Source organism: Megalobrama amblycephala, linkage group LG1, assembly GCF_018812025.1.
Source record: "Megalobrama amblycephala isolate DHTTF-2021 linkage group LG1, ASM1881202v1, whole genome shotgun sequence".
Taxonomy (NCBI): Eukaryota; Metazoa; Chordata; class Actinopteri; order Cypriniformes; family Xenocyprididae; genus Megalobrama; species Megalobrama amblycephala.
Window position 1 is genome coordinate 33848200 of NC_063044.1, and position 26335 is coordinate 33874534.

General features: G+C 37.7%; 1 protein-coding gene across 2 annotated transcripts in view; it reads left to right on the forward strand.

Moving 5' to 3' along the window:
- cyth3b (cytohesin 3b) overlaps positions 1-25450 on the forward strand; it is a 48602-nt gene extending 23152 nt beyond the window's left edge. For both annotated transcript variants that reach the window (XM_048190617.1, XM_048190610.1), the window contains exons 2-13: positions 6580-6662; positions 7219-7283; positions 9079-9145; positions 9360-9478; positions 9833-9913; positions 11393-11505; positions 13737-13885; positions 14184-14295; positions 20987-21063; positions 21188-21259; positions 21338-21492; positions 24267-25450. In XM_048190617.1, coding sequence (XP_048046574.1) covers positions 6580-6662; positions 7219-7283; positions 9079-9145; positions 9360-9478; positions 9833-9913; positions 11393-11505; positions 13737-13885; positions 14184-14295; positions 20987-21063; positions 21188-21259; positions 21338-21492; positions 24267-24339 — 1166 coding nt within the window. In that variant the 3' untranslated portion in view covers positions 24340-25450. The remainder of the gene's footprint in view (positions 1-6579; positions 6663-7218; positions 7284-9078; positions 9146-9359; positions 9479-9832; positions 9914-11392; positions 11506-13736; positions 13886-14183; positions 14296-20986; positions 21064-21187; positions 21260-21337; positions 21493-24266) is intronic.
- Positions 25451-26335: the final 885 nt, after the last annotated feature.

Consider the following 26335-nt stretch of genomic DNA (forward strand, 5'->3'; position numbering starts at 1 on the left):
TCTTGAGTGAGGTGTAGATTAATCTGTGGGCTGCTGAATTGTTTCACCTTTTGATCCCTTGTTAGTGGTGTTGTTCAAGAGACACAGGGAATTAAATGGAGGATGGGAATGAGGCTTGTATGTATGTGGAAATTCATGTCTTGTATCCACTGCAGTTGCTGTGCTGTTTGTAGAGACCAGCTCACATATTTAATAAAAACAATATAATAAAAATTGTATTTTACAGTGCAACTAAAATCACAATACTCAATTCAAGTCAAATTTATTTGTATAGCACTTTTCACAGTGCACATTGTTTCAAAGCAGCTTTACAGAAATTCATTATGTTAATGTTTATAATAACTCCATGCCTTATAGTCACACTGTCTTGTTGTAATTTATATTATGTTAGTTTCTTAATTTTTAATTTTTGCTGTGAACTGAACCACTGTGAGACACCGTAAACAGTTATGAACTTTAAATTAACACAGTGCCGCGCTTTCCTCTGAAACATGCAGCACATATATTTATTTAATTAAATCACAACATTTGCAATTTGATAATCGCACTAAGCTGTACTGGAAAATTACAATTAATTCCGATTACTCTTTCAGCTATAGAGTGAAACACTTCCCCTTTTTCAGCAGTGTTGTTTTTTAAATTTAAATTCCAAAATCCCATAAGGATTTTGAAATAGTCTTCGTTAAAGAGTTGACATGAACCAAGCCAGCTACGAGGTGAATCATATCATATCTTTGATTTGAAGCAAAAAAGTTTTTGAAAATAAGACAAAAATACAAAGGTAAAAGACAGTGTACTCAACAGCTTTAGTGAGAGAAAGAACTACAATCCCATGAAGCATTGCGAACAGCATAATCGAATTAAAAACGATGGAGGAATATAAAACTACTCATTTACAAATGTTGATTATATGTATAAAGTTTATACATATTTTATAGTTTATACATATTACATATTACTTTGGCCTTTTTTTTTTGCTATTTTCAACTCTCTGATTGGTGTAATTTTCTGGGTAATGTAGTTTTTCACTAGGAATTCCACTGTCAAACACGATTATTTTAAAAATAAGCTGAAATAATGTGGGCTAATGGCTTCAACAGAAGCAAATACCATGGATTAACAACCTCGTAGCTTACAGTAAAACTGTCTTTAAAGGTTTATAAGTTATCGTTAAAAATCAATTTCCCTATGGAGAAAATGAATGGAGTTTTTACTTCTGGATCCCAGCTGTTGCACTCTAAAGTTGCTAGGTGGTTGTTAGGGTGTCTACCAGGCAAAACATTGTTATTCTGTAGCACAAACAGTGTGGGTCAAGTTTCATTTAATACTTAGGGTTAGGAATTCATTTAAATAACTACTTCTAAACATAAGCAATGGTTACAGCGATGCTGGCCTTAGTAAACACCACTAAAAAGCGCAGGTTTCAGTGATTCTCTGTCTGGTTGAACTGACATATATGATGGAACTCACATGCTTCACACGCCAAAATCACAATGAAAAAAGCACGTTTCCTTTTCCCCTCCCCTTGTTAGGTCATAGGTCATGTTTAATGCATTAGAGCCGCAGTGATATCAAATGACCATGTGCTTCCTGCGTATGCACTCACTAACACACAGTGTGGGTTTGTCACTGAGCCCAATAGCTCAACAATCCAAGACATTTGCCTCTTTTATTCCTCCATGGGAATCCTCTCAGATGATGCAGGATTTCTGTGCTGTAGACGTAGGTTTGCCTGTGGGGGATCGCTCGATAAATGCCGCTTTATGCTCTGTGTCAAAAAGAACCCAGAAACCATTGTGTGCAGCCAGGACGTGGTTAGTGTCATCATTTTTGTCTTTATGGAAAACATTCATTGTTGCCTTGAACCCTTGTTTCAAGTTCGCAGTCACCCCTTTATAGACGTCCCAGGCCATCAGAAAGCATTAGGAAATAATGCTCAGTATCTTTTTTTTTTTTGGCCTATAAAGGGTTTTAGCAATTGACAACAGAGTATGAAGTGAAAATGGGAGATGAAATTCAAAGCAGCTTAGTGGAGTGATGCAGATGGGATTTCTCTTCCCAAGCAATGGATCCAGGAAGCTGGCAGAGAGAGCGGAGGAGAGCTACAATCTGCTCCAGCAGAAATACAGGAGTGACCTACTTCCTCTGGCTGCTGATTCGATCTCAGCCATCTTCACGCACAACCTGAGGAGCCTTTCACACAGTTTTTGATGAAATTACGTCCTTTCAATTTATTTGAGACTATGTTGTCATATTCATTAATTTTAGTTAATTTTATATGGATTGGAATGTAAACGTTACGACACTGATGATGATGTGAATCGATGTGAATGTCTTTGCATTTGACCTCTGAAAAAAGTATTTTTTGTAAGAAATATTCTACTATTAAATTCTCCCTGTGGTGAAAATCTAGTTTTTAATGTTGTTTATATGTGGTGTTTTGTTTTATATGTGGTTGTTTATATCTGGTGTTTTAATATGCTTTAAGACAAACCATGTGCAAATTCATCAGTCAACATCAATGCTGAGTGTTTTCTCCTTAAAACTGCAGTGATCTAAAGACAGCTTCAAAAACTTGGTTTGAAATCACTGGTGTTTGTGACATCACAAACTACCTTGTAACCAATCATGTCAGTGTGCCGGTGGGCTTTAGCATATCATTAACTATGACTGCTCTGAAGCAGGAGAGTCTCAAGAGAAACCAGGTTAGCCCGGTATATTTTTCTGTTGATATGAAAAATCGTGTACATTTAGCAATAGCCTATAGCGGGTGAATTATGTATATGATGCATATTACGATGTTGTGATGATGCCTTTCGCTGACTTTCTAAGTTCAAAGCGTTTCTAAGGATGCTGATTTTAGAAAGCAGACGAACGGGAACATGGTTTGTGTAACATTAGCAACGCATTATCAGGTGTTTGACAACATAGTCAAGCAAAAGGCTAATCATATTAATTACCGTTATGTGTCCAATGTTGTAAAACGCATTACCATTCTGTTACATCGACTTGTAGACGAGCCTGTATAATTCACTCTTCTTCTTCTGAATCAGTTTCTGGTTCAAACATATATGGCTGAATTAAACCAGTTTCCACTTGCCATTGTGCAGTGTTTACCCAAAGACTATAGATATAGAAAGGGACTTTGGTTTACCTCAGTAAGTTGACCGAGTGGATCTCTGAGCTTGTGCGAGTGAGTGGAGACGGGCTAATTTGTATATTCAAGTATTCATATAAGTTACATTCAAGCTATTTTAAGGCATGAATACATTTTTTTCAGAGTGAAAATGTTTAAATTTGTCATTTTGGTGATCAAGGTTGAGTTCTAAGGGATAAAATTATTGGCTACAGGGGGACGTTAAGTGTGCAAGCTCCTCTTTTTGTTGAACATGGATTGGAAAGGCCATACAATTTTGGTAGACAAAATTAATATTTTAGTTGATGATAATGTACAAAATAAAAAATGTGTCAAACTGTAATAGATCAAAGTTTAACCAGAAGATTTTAAAAATGCATCCACATTTATTAAAAAATAAATATAATATATGAAAGATCAATATAAGGACGTAAACTGAAAACCTGAGATCCTGAAATAGTATCTTATAATGAGTGTGCAAAAGCTGCTTTTTTAATATGTTACTCTGTTGTGAATCTTTTGTGGATTCGGTTATTAATTGTCAATGTTTCAGAGACTTTACAAGATATTACATTACATGTTGTTACAATAACAATTCTAGTCTCGTTTCCCCTATTTTGTCTTTAAGGACTCTTATCTTGAAGTGTATTTTCTATTCCTGTTTTGTTTACTTAGTTTCCAAAGTTACCCTTGTTAGTTTTCATAGCAATTCATTACCCACACCTGTTTATTGTTAGTATCCTGTGTATTTATACCCCATTGTTTCCATTGTTTCACTGTCTGGTCTTGTCTGTAGTGGATGTTACGCATGAGGTGTTTTCACTTCTGTTTTGCATGCCTTGCTCTCTGTTTGGATTTACTCTTTTTTTGCCAATACATCTCCCTGTGCCTGGATTTACTTTTGTTATTTTTGTTAATAAACATCTTTTTGTTGCAACTGGATCCTACCCTTTCGTCTTTCTGAAGTAACCTGTGTTACACATGTAGTGCACAGTACTACAAAATGCAGTATTGCACAATATTGACTGTCATGTAACTTAGTTCACATTAATAACAGTAGTGTCGTTATTCAGCTTGAGTCAGTTCAGTGTTGATTCAATTCAGTTCAGTAACAGTGTCGATTTAGCAAAATTTGTCAATTATGAAACAAATTTGATTCAGCTATAAAGCAGCTCTACAGAAGACAATAGAGTCATTATTCAGCTCAGTTCAGTACAAGTTTTGTTTTTGAGTGAGCTACTTGCTAACCTGCTAAATAAAGCGGTTTCGTTCTTGCAGCTCAACAGCTATGATTATTTGAATAAATTCTTTCTACATTTGTCTTCTGCATTGTTAATATTTTATTTCCATCCACAGTGTGTTCAATTAAAATCATCATGATGATTTACATTTCTTTTCATCTTGTCTTCATTATCAATGACAAAAAAAGCCTTTTTTCAACATACTGTATTCATCAGTAATTTTGTTGACGAGATTAACAATGAACACAGCTCCATATGAAAGACACGTTTACTTGTTTGTTGTGGTTTATTTATAGTATCCAATTCCCCATGAAAGCATTTGAAAGGGAGACACGGTCGGTCTGCTGCTAATTACAGAAAAATACTGAAGTTATCAGAGACTTTGAAAACATGATGTTCATTTAACCAGATGCGCATTTGCACAACACAGACTGTCCATGTGCCATCTGATGTATTTTGAACACTTAAATGGCAAGGTGTTGCTAAAATTGAAAGCTCTAATCTGATTGGCTAGTGCTGTACAATTTCCTGGAGTCTGGGTGCACAGCTTTATCAGTCCGTTTGGAAACAAACCCACTTTCACATATGCCTTCTCTACTGTATAGAAGGTGAAAGTCAGTATGTGAAATAATTAGTAGGTCTGAATTCACAGTTTCATAAAACAGTAGGCGAGAAGTACTCAGGTGATCTACTACTTATGCTGAGATTCTGAGGTACGCATCCAGTGGACTCTTTCTATCCCATGAGGCCATGTTGGAAGCAGGGAATTGAGGCAACTGGCGCTTTAGTGACATGACAATGCCAACATGGTGCATGTAATCCATCTGGATTGCGTTCATACTACATGCATGCACGTAGTATATAGAACATATTTTTTTAACGATTGAACAATTATAATGTTTATCTGATAAAAAGACACATAAACTATGATGGAAAATCCTTTGATGTGTTTAAAAAAACCTATGTGACTTTGCCTCAACAGAGGCTGTGATTGGATAACTGGACTAACCAGTGGACCAATCACATCACAGCATCTCAAATGTTGGTTTGGTGGTTCTGAAACACCTAAGTCAAAGTCTATCATCAGAATGATTTGGTTTAATTCCCTCCAAAAGCATTTCACATGATTGCATTCCCCAACACCAGCATCCAAACACTAGATAAGAGGTCCTTTAAGGGTCCTTTAAGAGGTCCTAATAGGTCCTTTAAGGCAGGAACACACCATGCCGACGGTTGGCCGTCAGGCAGTTTTTGTTCGTCGGCCGACTAAGTTTTCTCAGTGTGTTCCATACCTTCGGCTGAAGTTGGTCCTCATCTGCTTTTTTTCGGCCGATTCATTCATCTGATCATTCTGATTGGCTGTTCAGCTACTGCCACCTGCTGGTACAGAAAGGCATTTCATCTTATGCAGGCGCAGAACGGACGTGCTACTTGGCCGTCGGCTGTCTAGTGTTGGTTTAGTGTGTCAAGGCAACTTTGGACCAGGGCGCTGCCGACGTGAGCCAACCCCGCAGTCTGCTTTCGTCGCCACTAGTTCGTCTGCGTCGGCTTGGTGTGTTCCTGCCTTTAACTGAACCTGCTCGTAATCACATCGTTATCTATAGGGCACAGCTGATTGGTTCCTGCTGTATCACTAGCCAATGAGCTTGCGTGCTCAACCTTCAAAATACTTTGGTAGCATTGCCTTAGCATTGCAGAGCGCTTCAGAAACCCTCCACCTTCCCCAGCTCCACCTGTATAGATCTGCTATACGGGTAATTCATGTATGCTATATTGTACAGCAGCAGCATGTCTTACTTGCTCACAGCAGTGTGTCAATAAAAGCAGCAGCAGCGTAGCAGATCTATTTCGCCAAGACCAAACATACAATATTGTCATACCCATTACCATGCCAAACACTCAGAGAGAACTACATTTGTCTTTCACTTTTTGAGAGATAATCATTATATTTTAAAAGTTTTGTTTTTCATTGTCATTGTGTGATTAAAAAAAAGAAAGAAAATAGAACAACCAACTTCTCAGTAATCCACACAGAGTCTAGAGACAGCATGAGTGGAGTTTTAAAGCTGAGGGAAACGTTTGACCCACATTATTGCTGATTTGAATGTCTTGCTATGCTCTTCTGCTCTTCAATGTTAAGATGACCAGTGCTCATATAAACATGCTTACAGGTGTCCTACCCTTGTGTGTGTTTGGTTACAGTACCTGAAGACCTGTCCTTAGAGGAGCGAGACGAGCTGTCCAACATACGGCGCAGGAAAAAAGAACTGCTTGATGATATTGAGGTAAGAATGTGGTCGAAAAGAAAGGTCCAAAGGTTCCAAAAAGGGGGTTTTCACAGTGATGCCATAGAAGAGCATTTATTGGTTCTCTAAAGAAACTTTTCAGTGATCAGTTCTTAAAAGAACAGATTTAAATAATCCAAAGAACCTTTTTCCCCTATAAAGAGCCTTTTCTGGAATGGAAAGTTTCCATTAATGAAACCATTTGATGCCAATATGAAACCTTGTAGAAAGTAGAATGTAGTTGAAGTTGTTAGGTATCACATAAAATAATTATTAAAGAAAATGTATTATTTATTGCTTCACATAATTACTCTATAATATGCTGGTATTGCATTCAGAATTTAACCTATTTTTCTTCATTGAATGAGTACCTTGTTTCTCTGTTGGTTAAAAAGCTTTTAATCATTGTAATAGGCATTTGGCAGACACTTTCATCGTAACATTAAATTCAAGGTATACATTTTCATGGCATTTCCAAAGAATCAATGCCATGACCTTGGGCTCTAGTATTTGATATCATGTAGTCTTCTGTTTGATGTGAGCCTCTGTTTTACAGCGCTTGAAGTTTGAGATCGCAGAAGTGATGACAGAAATCGAGCAGCTCACGTGTGTGGGCGAGAGGTGAGTTATGAGAGATGGGAAATGTTTCCTTTTCATTACAGCTCAACTGAAGCTCATGCAGATTTGCACCTGTCTCTCTTTTGTCCGAGTGTCCTCACTGATCTGTCCTCTTCTAAACATTCATTAAGCACTCTATTCAGACTGTGTTGTCTGATTGACAGGTCACACACCTGAGAGGAGGAGAGGTGTGCTGTGCACGCTTATGTCTTTTATTGTGTTTACAGGAATATAGATTGACTCAATGTGAGGAAATGTATGTTGAATATCCAACATTCAATAAGTGTTTAGAGTTTTTTTCTCGATTTTCTGAGATAAAAGTGATGAAAACATAATGTAACAGAACTCAAAACTTCCTTCCCAGTTCAAAAGGACAATTTTATTGAGAATGAGCTGCAGTTATTTTTTAGGCAGATGAATACATTTCAACACACATCCATATTTATGTCACTGAGGCTTATTGGGTGTTCAGAAACTTAGATACTATTAGGAAGGTGTATATTCACTAGGGGATGGATTTACAAAATATAAAATAAAAATAAAGTTCTTCTTAACTACAATTTCCTTCTTTTCTTTTCTTTTCTTTTCTTTTCTTTTCTTTTCTTTTCTTTTAAATTAAGAATAGTTTGTATTCCCAGAAATACTTCTTAAGGACATTCTTATCTTTCTTCTAAAGATCTGTCATGAGGCAGGCAAGGGAAGAGGAGTAGAAGATCTCAATTACTGCAGTTTCAGTTTATTTACAAAAACTAATGCTAGGAAAGCAAACCAGAAAACAGGAATCAACATAACAGCTTCTCTAAAGCTAAGACAATACCAGACAGTGAGAAGAACTAAGGGTATGTTTACACGACAACGATGTACTAAAAATGAAAGTGTTTTTTCTTTGCGTTTTTCATGTACATACGACAATGTTGTCAAAACGATCCCTATTCACATGGATCTGCTGTGACTAAAAACGCTGTATTATTCATGCCAGGCCAGTAGATGGCAATGTCACTTTGTAAAGAAACACTACGCGCCTATAGACTGAACACATAATACATAATATTTGCATAACATCACCGCTTTAAATTCACTTTTTTGTAGTTTACACTGTAACGGTATTGTTTTCAAAAACTTGTATTTTGCAAGTTTGCATTTTCAGGCCCCCACAACGCAGCCGTTGTGTCAATGAATGGCCAAAACGCATACAAAGTTTTTTGTTTTTTGTTGAAAATGGCCCCTAAACTGAGGGCTTAAATACGCAGGAGAAAACAAACTGAACAAGAAACAGTTGCACAAAGCAGCCAGTAACCATGGCAACAAACAAGGGCATAATCAGTAACATAAAAATGGAAAAGAAGCGGGAAAATGGGGAACAAAGGAAGCATAAAGAGAACACAGGGAACAATGAAATACAAACTAAAAGTCCAAACATATTACTATGAATGGGAGAAAGTGCAACGTGCAATATGGTGGAATAAGTCCCGCCTTCTAAATAAAAGAGCCAATCACTGATTGGTAAAGTCATTGCGTCACTGCAGCTGTCGTTAGAAGCTCCAGTTGCAATTAGAAAGGTCCAGCTGGAAAAATAAAAAATTTTAACGCTATTTGAGCATAAGAGAGAATATTTATGGGACAGTTGTTGTCAGTGAAATGATTTTGATAAGACTCTTAAATCAGCAGAACTTGGGCCTGTAAGCAGGATTGTTTGATAGTTATGAAAGTGTTGTTTGGCTCATTGTACAAGAGGTTCTTTGTCTGCCTTCAGTCTTATTAGAGGATATTTGTTAAGACATATTTACTTCATTTGCAGCAAAACAACACAGAGAAACAAACAAATTGCAATGGGAAGAAAGAAATTCAACATGGACCCCAAAAAAGTAAGTGTATTTTGTCTTTTCTACGATGACACAGATACTTGAGAATCTTCACAGACTAATACTTTTAAAGCCTTTACCCTTTTCTTTACAGTATTTGTACTGAGCGATAAACATTGTGACATTTTTACTGACATAGTGAAATTTTCACATACTTTTCCTGACATCCATAGGGTCAATCCTAAAATGCTTTTTTTAAAAATCTAATTTTTTACAGGGGATCCAGTTTCTACTGGAGAACGACCTCCTGCAGCAGACGCCTGAAGACATCGCTCAGTTCCTCTATAAAGGAGAAGGCTTGAACAAAACTGTCATTGGGGATTACTTGGGGGAACGGTAAACCTTTGCTTCATTCCTTTAGTTTCTTACCCTGGTTTATTCAGTGAATGTCCGTCGCACTGTGAGATGTGTGCCTGATTCATCACAAAAATCCTCCGGAAATTGATTGTCTGGGTCTAGTGAGCAAAACAGCAGCAGTGAAACGCAACATGTGTGCCTCGAAGGAAACGGACCACCTCGTGGGATGCGGCTTGTCAAAACAACAGGATTTCATGAAGCATAGCTATAGATACAAACAGTCAACGCAGCCCACGAAAGATCTTAAAAATCTACTTTTTTAAAGACAAGCAATCGATCTTTCTTTGCAGAAACTAACCATTTCTTCTGTGTGTGGTTGTTGTTTTCTCGTAGGGATGAATTCAACATCAAAGTGCTCCAGGCTTTTGTAGAGCTCCATGAATTTGCTGACCTCAACCTCGTTCAGGCTCTGAGGTGGGAAAAGCTTCTCATTCTTCCCCAAGAACTGCAGGAATGGCACATTTTTGGACCAGTTGAATACAGAAGATTTTTGGATTTAGGTCCGTTCACACCAAGGACGATAACTATAAAGATAACCATAAATATATAGTCCTAAAAATCATTCTAAATGTAAAGGAAAGAGCCGAGTCCACACCACAACTATCATGAAAATGGCACAGATGAACAATATCATTGGAATCACTTTCAGAATGATTTTGTTCCATCTGATGAATGATAAAAACAATGACTGCCTTTCCACCAGACTTTAAAGAGCTTGAGCATTTATAGATGGCATAAACGCTGTTGTGGATGCTAATATATAATAATCTTTATAGTTATCGTTCTTGGTGTAAAGGGCTGTTTAGAGTTAATCCAAAAATATAAGAATGAACTGGTTTCTGTTTTGCATGAATATTCCCTCTTTATATTATGAAGGTGAATCACTTTAAACTTGTCAACCTTGTTGTGTGTGTATATATATATATATATATATATATATATATATATATATATATATATATATATATGTATATATATATATATATATATATATATATATATATATATGTATGTGTATATATATATATATATATATATATATATATATTTGCATTGTGAAATTATTTTCATGACAGTTACGCACATTTTCTCTTCAAATTAATCTCGTATGTAATGGCAAAATTCCTATTACTGTAATATAATACAATTAATTCAATTGTACGGAATATAAATATTTATACATACAGACGACAATGTTGTCAAAACGATCCCCGTTCACACGGATTTGCAAAAACGACTAAAAACGCTGTATTATTCATGCCAGGCCAGTAGATGGCGATGTCACTTTGTAAAGAAACACTACACACCTATAGACTGAACACATAATACGTATGACGTCACCGTTTTCACAAATTCACATTTTTGTAGTTTACACAATAACAGTATTGTTTTCAAAAACTTTCATTTTGAAAGTTTATGTTTCAAGGACCCCATAACACCGTTGTGTAAATGAACGGCTAAAACGCATAAAAAGTTTTCTGTTTTTAGTTGAAAACGGTGTTTGTGTGAACGTCCCCTAAACTGAGGGCTTAAATACACAGGAGAAAACAAACTGAACAAGAAACAGGTGCACAAAGCAACCAGTAACCATGGCAACAAACAAGGGCATAATCAGTAACCTAGGAATCGGAAAAGAAGCGGGAAAATGGGGAACAAAGGAAGCAGAAAGAGAACTCAGGGAACAATCATTATAATATCGTTCTTAAGACAAAACTATTATTACTAACTATTATAATGTTAGTAGTCTATTTATGGTACCACAATTCAGATTTTTTTTTAAAGAAATTTCATTAAAATACAGTAATAAACAGTTTGCTTTTGGGTAATTCTGACCTGGACTTGTTGAGATTGACACATGACTGATTTTGTGATGGATTTGCTGTCTCCACACAGGCAGTTTCTCTGGAGTTTCAGGCTTCCCGGCGAGGCACAGAAGATTGACAGAATGATGGAGGCGTTTGCGTCCCGGTACTGCCAGTGCAACCCTGGAGTCTTTCAGTCTACAGGTCAGACATGTGCAAAACGGCCAGTGTCCATACTAATACAAACCTTGCTTCTGTCCTGCCCCTTCTCATAGAGATGTTGGTCAAAAAAATTCTCAGCATTGCTGCAAGGGATTTAGCATAAAGTCTTCTCTTTCAGGGGTATGTTTCCCAAATGCATCGTTAGCCAACTATGGTCGCAAGTTCCATTGTCACCAATATATTTGAACGTTTTGGCGTTTCCTGAAACCATAGATGCAACGAACATTCACGAACAGTGTCGCAAACTTATGTGGTTGGAACTACAGTTTTCGAGCTATGATTAGAAGCATAATTTCTTGTTAAAATGATGTGTACCTAAATAGATCTGTTTGATTAACTGTTTCTATAATCGTTAGTTCCAGCCCAAGAAAATCTTGCTTAAGTTAAACTTAACTAGCTACCTGATTGAATAATAACACATCTGGTTTAATGGCACCATCATTTCGGTACATGATGCCACATTATTTAATACAAACTCTTTGTGTTTTCCCTGTGTTTATCCTATAAATGTCAAGGCTGCAGAAAAAAACATGCTATCTGATCACAGCTGATAGAATAATAGAGCATTTCTATAATTGTATATGGTAATGAAATGAATGGTCTTATTGCTCCCCGCTGAGCTCACGGGTTAAACGCCCTGTCGTCTTCTGAGGTTAACGCTGGATCTTAACAGACACTTGTTGGAGTTAAGAGCTCATGTCATGATGTGTTTAGAGAGTAAACAGTGACTGCTGTAGTGAAGCCGTAAGAAAACAACTCTGTCTGGTAGTGAAACACTTTTCCTCCTGTTTCTCACCCACGCTCATTTCAGGCTTTCGGCTCTGAAGTAATACTAACTGTTCTGTTGGACTGACTTTAAAAATACTCAGAATATTAGGGTGAAAGAAGATAGAGACTAATTTTTTTGAAGGACTTTTTCTCTATTTAAAGGTTTGTTTATGGAAATTTTCTCTGTGACAAGGGTAAGTTCACCCAAAAAAGAAATTGAGTAATCATTAATTACTCACCCTCATGTCGTTCCACACCCGTAAGACCTTCGTTCATCTTTAAAACACAAATTAAGATATTTTTGATAAAATCCGATGTCTCAGTGAGGCCTGTACTGAAAGCAAGGTAATTATCACTTTCAGATGCCCAGAAAGCTACTAAAGACATATTTAAAACAGTTCATGTGACTACAGTGGTTCAACCTTAATGTTATGAAGTGACAAAAATACTTTTTGTGCACCAAAAAAACTAAATAATGACTTTATTCAACAATATCTAGTGATGGGCGATTTCAAAACACTGTTTCATGAAGCTTTGAAGCTTTACGAATCTTTTGTTTCGAATCAGTGATTCAGAGTGCCAAAGTCACGTGATTTCAGTAAACGAGGCTTCATTACATTATAAGTGTTTTGAAATTTCATTGGTTCACCACTGTGGGGCGTGACTTTGGCTGTTTGATACACGCTAAGAACCAGAGAGAAAAAAGAAGAAATTGATACTTCTATTCAGTAAAAATACATTAAATTGATCAAAAGTGACAGTAAAGATATTTATAATGTTGCAAAATATGTCTATTTCAAATAAATGTTGTTCTTTTGAACCTTCTATTCATCAAAGAATCCTGAAAAATAACATTTATCACAGTTTCCACAAAAATATTGAGCTGCATAAACTGTTAAAAACTGATAATAATCAGAAATGTTTCTTGAGCTGCAAATCATCATATTAGAATGATTTCTGAAGGATCATGTGACTGAAGACTGGAGTAATGATGCTGAAAATACAGCTTTGATGACAGGAATAAATTACATTTTAAAATTTATATAAGAAAATACAGTTATTTTAGCTTGAAATAATATTTCACAATATATATATTGTATTTTTGATCAAATAAATGCAGCCTTAGTAAGCATAAAAGATTTCTCTCAAAAACACTAAAAATAAAAAAAAAACATTATTATTCCAAACCTTTGACGGGTACTGTTTTTAATATTATAGTTGTGTATTTACAGTAGCTGTATTATTATTATTAGCCTATTATTTTAATATTAGACCTCAATTATTACTGCTGATCAGAGTGAAGAACTGCAGCAGAGACAATATCTTTTCCAGTGCTATATCTGTCAGTCACTGTTTGGTATTCCAGACAATGCTTACAACACTTTTAAATGTGCTTATGCAGTGTGTGTGGCTATTGAATTATGTGTCTGTTTTTGTCTCTGCAGACACATGCTATGTCCTGTCCTTCGCCATCATCATGCTGAACACCAGCCTTCACAATCCCAACGTCAGGGACAAACCGGCCGTAGAGCGTTTCATCTCCATGAACAGAGGCATTAATGAGGGAGGAGACCTGCCAGAGGAGCTGCTCAGGGTAATTAATTAAAACTAAATCCATAAAATGATCACATGATGGGAAAGCTTCTATATACAGTATGAAGCGCCTGACAGAATCCTCTAAGGTTCTATAGACAACCTTAACAAGGACTGCAAGAACTTTATTTGCTCTCCTCTTCCTGTCTCACTTTCCATATGACTGACTTTAAATCTCTGAGCCAATCATGATTAATGCAGTAGCAGCTATAGGTTAGTTTTAAATAATTTACAGAGGCAGGCATGTAAATGTACTCATCTGCATACATTAACAGCAGTAATGTCTCTTCACCCCACAGAACCTGTATGAGAGCATCAAGAGCGAGCCCTTCAAAATCCCAGAGGATGACGGCAACGACCTCACACACACGTTCTTCAACCCGGATAGAGAGGGCTGGCTGCTGAAGTTAGGTCAGAACCAGACTCTTGCTCCGATATGTCCTGTGTGTTCACTGCGTTGAGATCGAGCGCGGTCTGTTAGAGCCTGTAGGTGGTGTCAGTGAAAGCTGTGAACACTCATTAACATCCTAATGGGTTTTTCACAGCACTGCGAGGGATTCCTTCAGCAGACGTGTGTCGTCTCTTAGGGACAGAGCGCCTGGCATATAGAGTCACTAATGAAAAGCGTGCAGTTTAGTAGGGAAACACATTGAAGTATGAGATAAAAGCAGAAGTATCAAGCAGAATGCAGTGTACAGTACTTTCTGCCAGTACATGAAGTCTGTTACTATGTCAGCTCTCACCGACAGGGTTGATGTAATGGTGATCTGAGCCATTTTCCGTTCTTCGCAATTTCCAGAAGGGTGTTGCAAAATTTCATGGCCCCCAGAATATTTTGTTGTATGAATATCTGAACATGCAATATATCAAAAGAAAGAACAGACCCTCTGCTTTAAAACAAAACATTTTGTTCTAGCTTCATCCATTCTTTTTTTATCAACACTTGACTGTGGATAAGTTTCATAAAAAAGGAACATTTTGGGCAAAAAGCTGAGAAAATCGTATTTTTCTCAAAGGCTACATCTGGACAGGATTCAGAACGACGATCAAAACACAGATGGAGTAGATCAACACTCCCAAACCTTCACAGTCCTATTGCTCATATGGGTCAAGAGTTAATATAAGGAGAAATATTATACAATTCTTGTTGTTATGGCTCTAACAGTTGTGATACTTTAATTTGTAAATTGTGAGGCTCCTGATGGATCTGGACAGTTTGGAGGGAAACTCTTCAAAACACAGACAAAGAAGACACAGAAACAAACAATCTCATATGTAAGCAACTAGATTCAGAATTTTTTTTTTTTTTTTTTTTTTAAGTGTGTTACAGCCAGTTGTAATTTTAAGCAAGCAGCATGTAAACTACTGAAACACTGTTCACAAGATATTTTACTTGGTAATCTGATGTAAAAAGAATCTGGCGAGCGCTAATCTGATTGGATGACATTAAGCTTTTTTCAGTCCGTCTGGGTTTAGAATTGTGTTTAAACAGCAAGTGGTACAGCGAGTGTTTCTGAGAGGAAAAATGCTAACACTTTGGTTTAGGGTCCAATTCTCACTATTAAAGGGTTAGTTCACCCAAAAATAAAAATTCTGTCATTTATTACTCACCATCATGTCGTTCCACACCCGTAAGACCTTCGTTAATCTTCAAAACACAAATTAAGATATTTTTGTTGAAATCCGATGGCTCAGCGAGGCCTGCATAGCCAGCAATGACATTTCCTCTCTCAAGATCCATTAAGGTACTAAAAACATATTTAAATTAGTTCATGTGAGTACAGTGGTTCAATATTAATATTATAAAGCGACGAGAATATTTTTGGTGCACCAAAAAAACAAAATAATGACTTGTATAGTGATGGCCGATTTCAAAACACTGCTTCATGAAGCTTCGGAGCGTTATGAATCTTTTGTGTCGAATCAGCGGTTCGGGGCGCCAAAGTCATGTGATTTCAGCAGTTTGGCGGTTTGACGCGCAATCCGAATCATGATTCGACACGCTGATTCATAACGCTCCGAAGCTTCACTAACCCTTTAACTAGTTGCTTATTAGCATGCATATTACTAGGATATTGGCTGTTTATTATTTCTTATAAAGCACATATTAATGCTTGACCTTATTTCGCATGACGATATTATACATCCCAAAATCCCACCCAATACCTAAACTTAACAACTACATTACTAACTTAATAGGTTAATAAGCAGTAATTAGGAGTTTATTGAAAAAAGCAAAAGTCATAGTTAATAGTTAGTAAATAATGAGAATTGTACCCTAATCTATAGTGTGACCAAAAGAATAATTACTGTATTTTGCCATTTTTGCCAGGTTACTGATTTTTATAAGATTTGAGAAGAGTTTAGAGCTTTTGTTTGAGTGCTATTTCGCAATTAGTCCATCGCAAACTAGCAGAACTGTGTTTAGCTTTGTTTCTGTACTTTTGAACAGGCAGAAAGACTACAAACATTCTGCAATTTTTCTTAAAAACCATTTATAGACATGGATGCATCATTATTTTAAAACACCTTTTTCCATACCATTTTATCACTGTGGTTTAATCTGTTTCAGATAAACCTATAGCATGTAAAAACAAAACTAGGTCACTTGACTTCTCATTCAGATGGTTTCTTCCTGTCTTCTAATGTGTAGTTATTGAATAAGCTGCCATGCGGACCAGACTTTATGCCTATAGTCAAATGTCTCGCTATGCAAGGGAGCAAAATTCCGGAAGTGCCGGATCTGGATCCACAAATGAAGCCCTGCAGGGATGTCTATACAGAGACTGCTTTGTAGTTGCTGTGTTTCATATGTATGTGCCTCTTTTATTTGTTTGTCAAGCGTCAAAGGTGTCTTTCTAATGTCCCGTCTCCCATCTCCTGACATTATCTGTGTCATTTCTGTGTTGTGGTGGTGCTTTTGTCTCTCATGTATTGATGTTGAGCATTCCTTGTTTTCCTTACACACTCTGCCCTTTGACCCTTGCCCTCATTTTCTGAACTGTGACTGTCTGGCTGTCTCTAAAGGAGGTATGTAACCAGGACAGATGTATCCCATCATTCCCTCATCTCAACCTCTGCCGCCTCTTTCCATCTCCTGTAACCTTCATTTTATCCTCTCCTGACTGTCATTCAAGGCCTTCCTTCTTCCTGTCTGTAGGCATATGTATATAGTTGAGTTTCTGTGCTCTAACTGGCTGCTGCTGGGGTCAGAGGTCAGTTTAGTGCACATGGTCAGGTTTATGGTCACACCTCCGCTGTATTGTCTGGCTCTGGACACACAAATTCCTTGTTTTCTATGTAATGTCCCCGTAGACCTATATACTTTCTAATAATAACGGTACACATTATAACCACACAATCTTTATGTGTTCCCCTTTAGCAGTAAGCGGTGGGGAGCTTTTTCCACTCAAATAATTATGGTTTTTCTCACTAAAAATATCCCTGTTGGGTTCATGGAAATGTACACTGGAAAATGTTTGTACTCCAGGACTCCAGCAATGAAAGGACTAAATCAGATTACAAAACAAACATGCACTTATTTTTAGAACAATTATTATGAATACATTTGCTTGAGAAACATTTAACCTTATTTATTTATTAGTTTGTTTGTTCAATTTCATTTCATTTAAAAGGTTTAATGCTGTAAAAATAATAATTTTCCCACATTAGGTTAAAAGTATCAGGACCGAAATCACCAAAAACATTAGTCAAGTCACCTTTATTAATATAGCGCTTTTTACAATGCAGATTGTGTCAAAGCAGCTTTACAGTGATAACTGGTTTGCAGATAAATTTGGCTGCACAGCAGCTCTTAAAGAAAATGGTATCAGTATCCATCTTAAGTAAATTCAGTATTGATTCATTCCGATGTAAGAATCAATAGTTATTAATTTAGTTAATTTATCTATATCAGCACTGGAGTAAACAGTGATGTCATCATCCAGCTCAATTCAGTTCGCATACAATAGTGTCATTGCAGGCAGATCAAAACACTGTTGAATATCAAATGTCAAGTGTCCCCAACTAAGCAAGCCAAAGGCGACAGTGGCAAGGAACCCAAAGTCCAACAGGTGACATCAGGTGGCAAACAGGTGTTAAAATGGAGAAAAAAATTTAGTGTTCACTGGACAAAATCTGTTATAACCTGTTGATATTTTACCATAACAAAGTTTGTTGAGGCCAGTATCAGCATAAGTATAATGAAAATTACTTCTTTTTGAACCATGTGGTTTCCCTGAACAGAAAGAGCAGGGACAAAGAACCGTCAAGCGTCAATGGCGTCAGTTTTTCTGTATCAGTGCAAACCCGAGTCCTGTGGAAGTGAATTGGCAGTGCAGAAAACAGCTTCTTCTCGACATGTCGACAACACAAAACACATTTTCCAGTCTCAGCTACAGCTACAGTGTTTGAAGATGGGAACACTACACAAACACCAACAACATTAACGTCCTTCGGATGAGATGTTAAATCGAGGTCCTGACTCTCTGTAGTCATTAAAAATCCCAGGATGTCCTTCCAATACACCACGTTCCAAATTATTATGCAAGTGACATATCAGAGATTTCAATAGAATAAACATTCAGATTTTTGTTTTCTAAGAACATGTTTGTTTGTTTATTTATCCATATCTTTTTAGATAACTGGTGTCAATCTCAGACAAAATAATTTGCCAGGTCTATGGAAACCCTACTTAGAGGTTGTTCCACATTATTAAGCAAGTCACAGTTCTCATGCAATATGAGGCGGAAGAAAGATCTTTCTGAAGATGAAAAGCATGAAATGGTGCAATGTTGTGCAAAAGGCATGAAAACAACTAATATTGTGTGAAAACTGAATGGAGATTATCGAATTATCATAAGATTTGTCAGTGATTTAGAGCACAGCAGAACTCGGTCAGATAAAGGCTTATTAATGAAAGTTCCTGTCAAAAAATTAATTGTATTAAAAGGTCAGCTATAAAAAAGCCAGTGTTGAGCAGCAAACAGGTATTTGAAGCTGCTGGTGTCTCTGAAGTCTCAAGAAGCTCTCCATGCAGGCTGGCAGTTGTGCGTAAAGATGCATTTCAGCCACTCCAAACCAAAGCTCTTACAGTGGGTATAAGAGTAGGGTGTAGGGTGTAACCCCAGCATCCTGGCCAAATTTGCCCATTGTGCTCTGCCCATCATCATGGCCTCCGTATCTACTGATTGGCTTCATCACTCCGTCTCCTCTCCACCAATAAGCTGGTGTGTGGTGTGCGTTCTCGCGCACTATGGCTGCCGTTGTTTCATCCAGGTGGATGCTGCACATTGGTGTTGGTTGAGGAGATTCCCCCTTCCATATGTAAAGAACTTTGAGTGCAGAGAAAAATGCTATATAAATGTAAAAAATGCGTATTATTATTATTAACACTGAACTGAAGAAACAGAGGGCTTAAATACACAGGGCAATATAATTAACAATAACTCCATGTACTGTCCAAATGACGGTACCCTGATCTTTGCTCTCTAGGTCAGGAACTAAGAGAACCCTGCATGTGTCATTGGGGTTGTGTCATCATACTGATCTCTCACCCTATGATGACCCTTATTTCCCATCTGTGAGTTGCATTCAATGCTATGAGCTGCATTGAATGTGTCTCTTGCTGCCATCTTTTGACTGAGGTGGCGTCATAGATGAACATCAGAGACGGTGAAAGTAGAACATGGGAATAGAATTGCAAGTAGGGTACTGCAGAAAGCATGACTTTAATCTCTCTCTTTTCCAGAGGATGTGCGTTCAGCATCTGTGGGACGATGTTGGAGTCAGGAGAGGGGGTAGATAAGCCTGCGGCAGCGTTGTGCTGGATACACCACGTTATTACAGCCAAAAACAGAACAGAAGAGTGCTGCTCACGCTGGAATACAGCAGGGGAAAGATTGCAAATGAGTCAGAGGCTTTAACGTATATGAGAACATGCAGTGTGTGGGTGTGTGAGAGAGAGACGCTTTAGTTTTGCACCATTTTCTACAGCATCATAGTATGTTTGCCATGAGATTCCATTTGATTTTAAAACGCAATCGAGACCACTCTTGTAAGGTCTGTCTTCTTTTAAAAGACTGTTGTGTGACTGTTTGTGAGGAATAAACCAAATAAGGCTAGCACTGTGATCCAAGCTCTCTTTGACATCTGTCTCAAATAACTTCTCTCATCGCTGCAGCATTGCTCCCGGACATTTCTGTTTTTGCTTGCTGTGGTCAGGAGTTGAAATCGAGTTGGAGTTGTGCACCGCTCTTGTGAAAAAGAAGTACACTTTTGTATACTTTTAAAAAGAGTACTTATTATGGAAAGATCCAAATGGAATTGCAGAAATAATCACTGTTTCCAAACAAGTGTCCAAACTTTTAAGACGTCCTGCCCAAATTTACATCACTGGTTTTGCCAGAAGACCCACTCCAACAAAGAAACGGAGCATTGTCCTAAAAGTCCCTGTCTGTCTCAAATGCTGGACTTCTGGTCTTGTGGCCTTCAGTTGCATCATGTCTCTGTGAAGTCCACTAGAATGTCCCATTTGTTATGAATCAGAAGAATGTTCCAGAGTCTCTTCATGACTTCATTGTGTCCTTTTGCTGAGCCTGCACTGGAGATGACTTGTCTATGTTACATTATGCCACTAGAATGATAACCACAATGGTATTTAGGACAGGGCCACAATCTCAGACTCTTCAGGAAGTCAACCAATTGATGTTTACAGAGAGTTGTCTCTGTACATTAAAATGGGCATGAGAAGATATTATAACATTGAAAAAACCTTTAAGATGATGTCTTTCACTGTGATTATGGAGAACTAATGGAGAACTTGGCCAGGGCTGCCTTTCCCAAAAGCATCGTAAGTAGATCGTAGAACCATCGCCATCAATGGTCTCTACAATCAACTTAGCTCACGATGCTTTTGGGAAACGCAGCCCATATCATTTGAGTGTACACCAGAAGATATTGTTGATGATATTCCTGAAATGAGAAACTGGAGCTGTGTTACTGTTGCATTGGCTCTAGTCAGAAATTGGGTCATTGACCTTGTTTTAGTTTCTGCTTGATGGTTCTCCTACAATTCATCAGTTCTGTTTGATTTTCTTTGCAGGTGGACGAGTAAAAACTTGGAAGAGGAGATGGTTTATTCTGACCGACAACTGCTTGTACTATTTTGAGTACACAACAGTAAGTAGATTAGTTTTCGTCATTATTGTATTGCTGAGTAATTTCTGGACTTGTGCTACACCATGTCCTGTCTGAGGGTTTGAGGGGTCCCAAATGCATCTTGATGTGTTTCTCCTGCCTACAGGACAAAGAACCACGTGGAATTATTCCTCTGGAGAACCTCAGCATTCGAGAGGTGGAGGAACCCAGGAAACCTGTGAGTGCCCAAACAAGCTTGAACGTTAGAGCTCATGAAAACCTCATGTCTTATAGTATGTTGTCTCTCCTCATGTAGAACTGCTTTGAGCTGTACAATCCCAACCATAAAGGACAGGTGATCAAAGCGTGCAAGACAGAGGCAGATGGCAGGGTGGTGGAGGGAAACCACGTCGTCTACAGGATATCAGCACCCACACCAGAGGAGAAGGAGGAATGGATCAAATCCATTAAGTAGGATTTTCTGCCTATTGAACATATTCTAATGGTTAAATAGTCTTGTTCAGTGCTCTCGTCACTAGCTGTCACCCATTACTGAAGAAATGCAGCATACAGTGATGATGTTAACTCTGATGAGCTGCCACATTGTCAACAACAACAAGCATAAAATGAAGGCAGTGAAAAATGTGGTAACATGATATACCACAATTTTTGCTTTACTGTAATGAGAATGTGATTATTTATTTATTTATTTATGCATTACAATAATGAGAATGTGATTATTTATTTATTTATTTTTGCATTAAATTAATGAGAAGGGGGGGATTACTTTATTTTCATAAAAATAACGTCACAATGTCCCGGGCCCAGACATGTTATTGACGTGTTTTGTGTCCAGAGCTGTGGTTTGGTCCAGATTGGGACAGCAGTGGATTTTAACAGCTCTATAGTCATGATGGTGTTCAGCGGTCTCATCACACAGCCCCTCGTCCACGGCCCTGTGTTTTCATGGGCGTCAGTGGAGATTAGTCAGAGCTTAACCCCCCCCCCACACACACACACACAAGCCATCAACTCCACGGGACCAACTGACCTGTTGCGGTCCTCGTCTCTTCGCTAATCCAGTCCTAACACTAGCGTCCCTCATCTCTCAAAGACATGCTGGAGGATGAGAGGCTTTATCACAAGCACATTTTGCCTAGTCGGCACAGTTATGACCCACTATCCTTATCTGCTTATCTGTAATCACGCTTTATACGCTCAGGAGTTTGAACCATTCAGTCACGCTTTGGAAACAAAAACACAGTCTTCTCATGGGTATTAACTCATTCAGTAGAAATAAGTTGTGGCAGTGTAGCTGATGTATATGGCTGTGCAGAACGTGAGCTGACAGAGCTCAGAATGTAGTACTCTCTGTTTATTTGAACACATTTTTAAATCATTCTTAAAGTGTTAGTTCACCCAAAAATGAAAATAATGTCATTTATTACTCACCCTCATGCCATTCCACACCCGTAAGGCCTTCATTCATCTTCAGGAACGTAAATTAAGATATTTTTGTTGAAATCCGATGGCTCAGTGAGGCCTCCATAGCCAGCAATGACACTTCCTCTCTCAAGATCCATAAATGTACTAAAAACATATTTAAATCAGTTCATGTGAGTACAGTGGTTCAATATTAATATTATAAAGCGACGAGAATACTTTTGGTGTGCCTAAAAAAACAAAATAACAACTTATAAAATGATGGCCGATTTCAAAACACTGCTTCATGAAGCTTCGGAGCGGTATGAATCTTTGAAGTGAAGCGGATGGGTTTTTCTAAGAAAAATATCCATATTTATAACTTTATAAACTATAATAACTGGCTTCCAGTAACGGCTGTACACAAGTTGAGATCCGGCGGAAAAGTGACCTCTGACCTGACGTAGGAGTACCGTAAGCTTAGACGCATCTTGCGGTTCAAACAAATATGGCTGGGCAACAAAGTCAAGCTCCTCTTCTCTTATATCGAAATCCTCCGACATTTCTGTTGTTGAACAAATTCTCATTTTAGACTTAATTCGGGACCGTTTTTTTTGTTGTGCTCTATCCTCTGCGTTTCCACGTTCGTCAATATGTTATGCGCCAGGTCAGAGGTCACTCTTCCGCTGGAACTATTCACGTACAGCTGTTACCGGAAGATAGTGATTCAAGTTTCTAAAGTTATAAATATGGATATTATTCTTACAAAAACCCATCACTTCAGAAGGCCTTTATTAACCCCCTGGAATCGTATGGATTATTTTTTTGATGGATGGATGCGCTTTTTTGGGCTTCAAAATCAGGAGCCCCATTCACTACCAGTATAAAGCTTAAAAGAGCCAGGATGTTTTTAAATATAACTCTGATTGTGTTTGTCTGAAAGAAGATAGTCATATACTCCTAGGATAGCTTGAGGGTGAGTAAATCATGGAATAATTTTTTTGAGAATTTTTGAGTGAACTATCCCTTTTAATTTTATGGATGACAGTCCAATCAAAATGTAAGAAATACTAAGAGAGAAGCAGGGTAGTATTCTATTCCAACATAGTTAATAGTGTGCAAATTAAACACATTTCCCAGCAATAATAAAGATACAAAGAGCACTCACTCTGCACTGCATCACAGTTTGAACTTTTGTTTTCACTTACCTTATCGGAGTGCATTATGGGATTACCTAATCCATGAATTACACGCTCAAATTTTGAAACAATGTTTCTCATAAAGCAGCGTAACCATTTAAAATTGCCTTAAAATTGTCTGGAGCTCACTTGTGAGGCCTTAAAATGCTGTCTACATAGGTAACTCATTAGGTTTTGGCACATAGATGTAGTCACCTCACAATGAAAGAAGCACTTCCTGCAGTGGAGGATGAGTTTCACACTATGCGCCGCGCTAACAAGATTTCTAGCGTGAAAAGTGTGGCAACAGCAGCAGAGCATTCATGACTCTTCATAGAGCGCTTAGTAGAGCGTTAGATATCAGTCCCTGATCTATATAAAACCAGCCTTTAATCTTAGCAGTCACCTTACACTGGACAAGACACAAACGCCACTCAAACGCAGAACATCCATGGGGGGGTGGGGTTAAACAGGGGTGGGGTCTGTCCTCAGAAACCATGGAAACCAAACTAGGTCACTGAACAAACTATTTTCTATGATGCAGTTAAGACAGGGGTGTGTATGTATATATATGCTGAATTTCCATATCAAAGATGCTGAAGTCTCTCTGCCTCTCCTCACATCTCCTTTAATTGGTTCCTTCAGAGCGAGCATCAGCCGGGACCCTTTCTACGACATGCTGGCCACCAGGAAGAGACGCATCGCCAACAAGAAGTGAAATCCCCATCAAAGCCTGTTCACAGCAACACACACTGCCTTCTGGGACAGTCTTTGTGCAAGAGCGTGCTTGATGGGTTAAAGAGGCCCAGCAGCTGAAGAATTTAATGTTTATAGTTCCTTTCTTTCTCATATAAAAACACAGCTGTCCTGATCTGTTTGTATTTGCATGGATGTTGGTATGTATACCTGGGCGGCTCGCTCGAGAGCCCAGAGGAAGTCGTTTATGAACTCTCACTACAGTATGTCAGATAGAAAAGCCATTTTTTTTTTTTAAAGATATGGCCAGTGACCTGGCGGTGTGATCTCTTATGGTGCTAGAAGACTTCTGTGTGCATGTGACCGCAATAGAAGCTCAAATAGACGTTAATGATCCAATGCCAACACTAGGTGGTGGTCTGGAGTCAGCTGGACTGATTTCATGTTGTTAGAGCAAATATATAACATAGATTTAAGCTAAACTCGGAGCTCCATACTAGTATACTACTCTTACTATTTTCACCAATGGCAGGAATAGGAAACGTAGTATACTAGAATTCAGCATCAGTTTCTGGTACCAGTCCATGAACCTTTCCGTTCTGCTCTTAGATGGACACTATCTACTGTCACGTATGATGTTTTGATGTAATACGAATGAATTTGCTTGCTTTTGTGTTCTCTTTACAAGTATAGTTGAATATCTCCTTTTATATTTATTTTCTTTGTGAAATGATTTTATTCTACTCATAATTGGTAAACTATAGATCTAAGTTATGTGTAAATACTGTATACATTTGTCTTCTTTTTTTGTGTAAGTACAATCTGTAGCATATAAATCTACTGGCTCTTTATTGTTAGGGCTCTTTGCTCAGCAGCCTTAAACTAATGTACTTCTGTCAGGGAAAAAAATCACCTTGTAATTCTGGAAAATGAAGTTTGTTTGGGTTTTTTTTAAAGAAAAAAAAAAAAAATCCAGTAGCAATTTATATGTGGTTGTAAAATAAAAGCCCTGTCCAAGGGTGAATACTATCTAATGCCCTTTGGGGCTCCAGATTAATTTTTATATGTCTGTATAAGCTATTGGTCAAACTGTACATGAACTATGAATACATAAAACATTCATAAAGCTAAAACTTTCAGGAGTTATTATTTTTTTTCCACACACATGACACAGAGCGATTTGATACAACACTGAACAAACTCTAGTGACCTACTCTAATGAGTTTTTTGAAATTTAACCTATTTTTTTGCCCTAAATCACATTCTATATCAAACAATTTTAGTTTTTTTCTAAGCAATATCAGTATTTTTAAGCAATATCACAAGAGCAGAGGTGGCCTTTGCAATTCAGAGGCTTGTTTCAAAGTGTAGGTGGCGGAAAAGGGATAGTTCACCCAAAAATGAAATTAAAAAATATCATTGCTCTTATATATCCTTGCTTTATAATGGTGGTGACTGGGGCCATATAAGTCCAAAAAAGTGCATCCATCCATCATAAAAGTAATCCACATGACTCCAGGGGGTTAATAAAGGCCTTCTGAAGCAAAACAACTTGGTTGAGAAGTCGGTTTGCGTAGGCCGTCTGCCAGAAGCTACTTTTTTAGTTTATAAAGATTTAAAATTGGATATATTCTTACAAAAATGCATAGCTTCGCCTCAGAAGGCCTTTATTAACCCCCTGGAGTCGTATGGATTATTTTTATGATGGATGGATGCGCTTTTTGGGCTTCAAAATCGTGAGCGCCATTCAATAGGATATTTTAAATGTAACTCAGATTGTGTTTCTCTGAAAGAAGAAATTCATATACACCTAGGATGGCTTGAGGGTGAGTAAATCATGGAATAATTTTTGGGTGAACTATCCCTTTAATGAGTGAGTCATTCAATCATTGTCAAGCGATTCATTCAAAAGAGCCAATACATTCAGGGACAAAGCAAATCATTGAGATCACTGAGTCACTGAGTCATTCATTAGACAGAAACACAGTTTCATAACGAAACATCACTCTGTTGCTTGG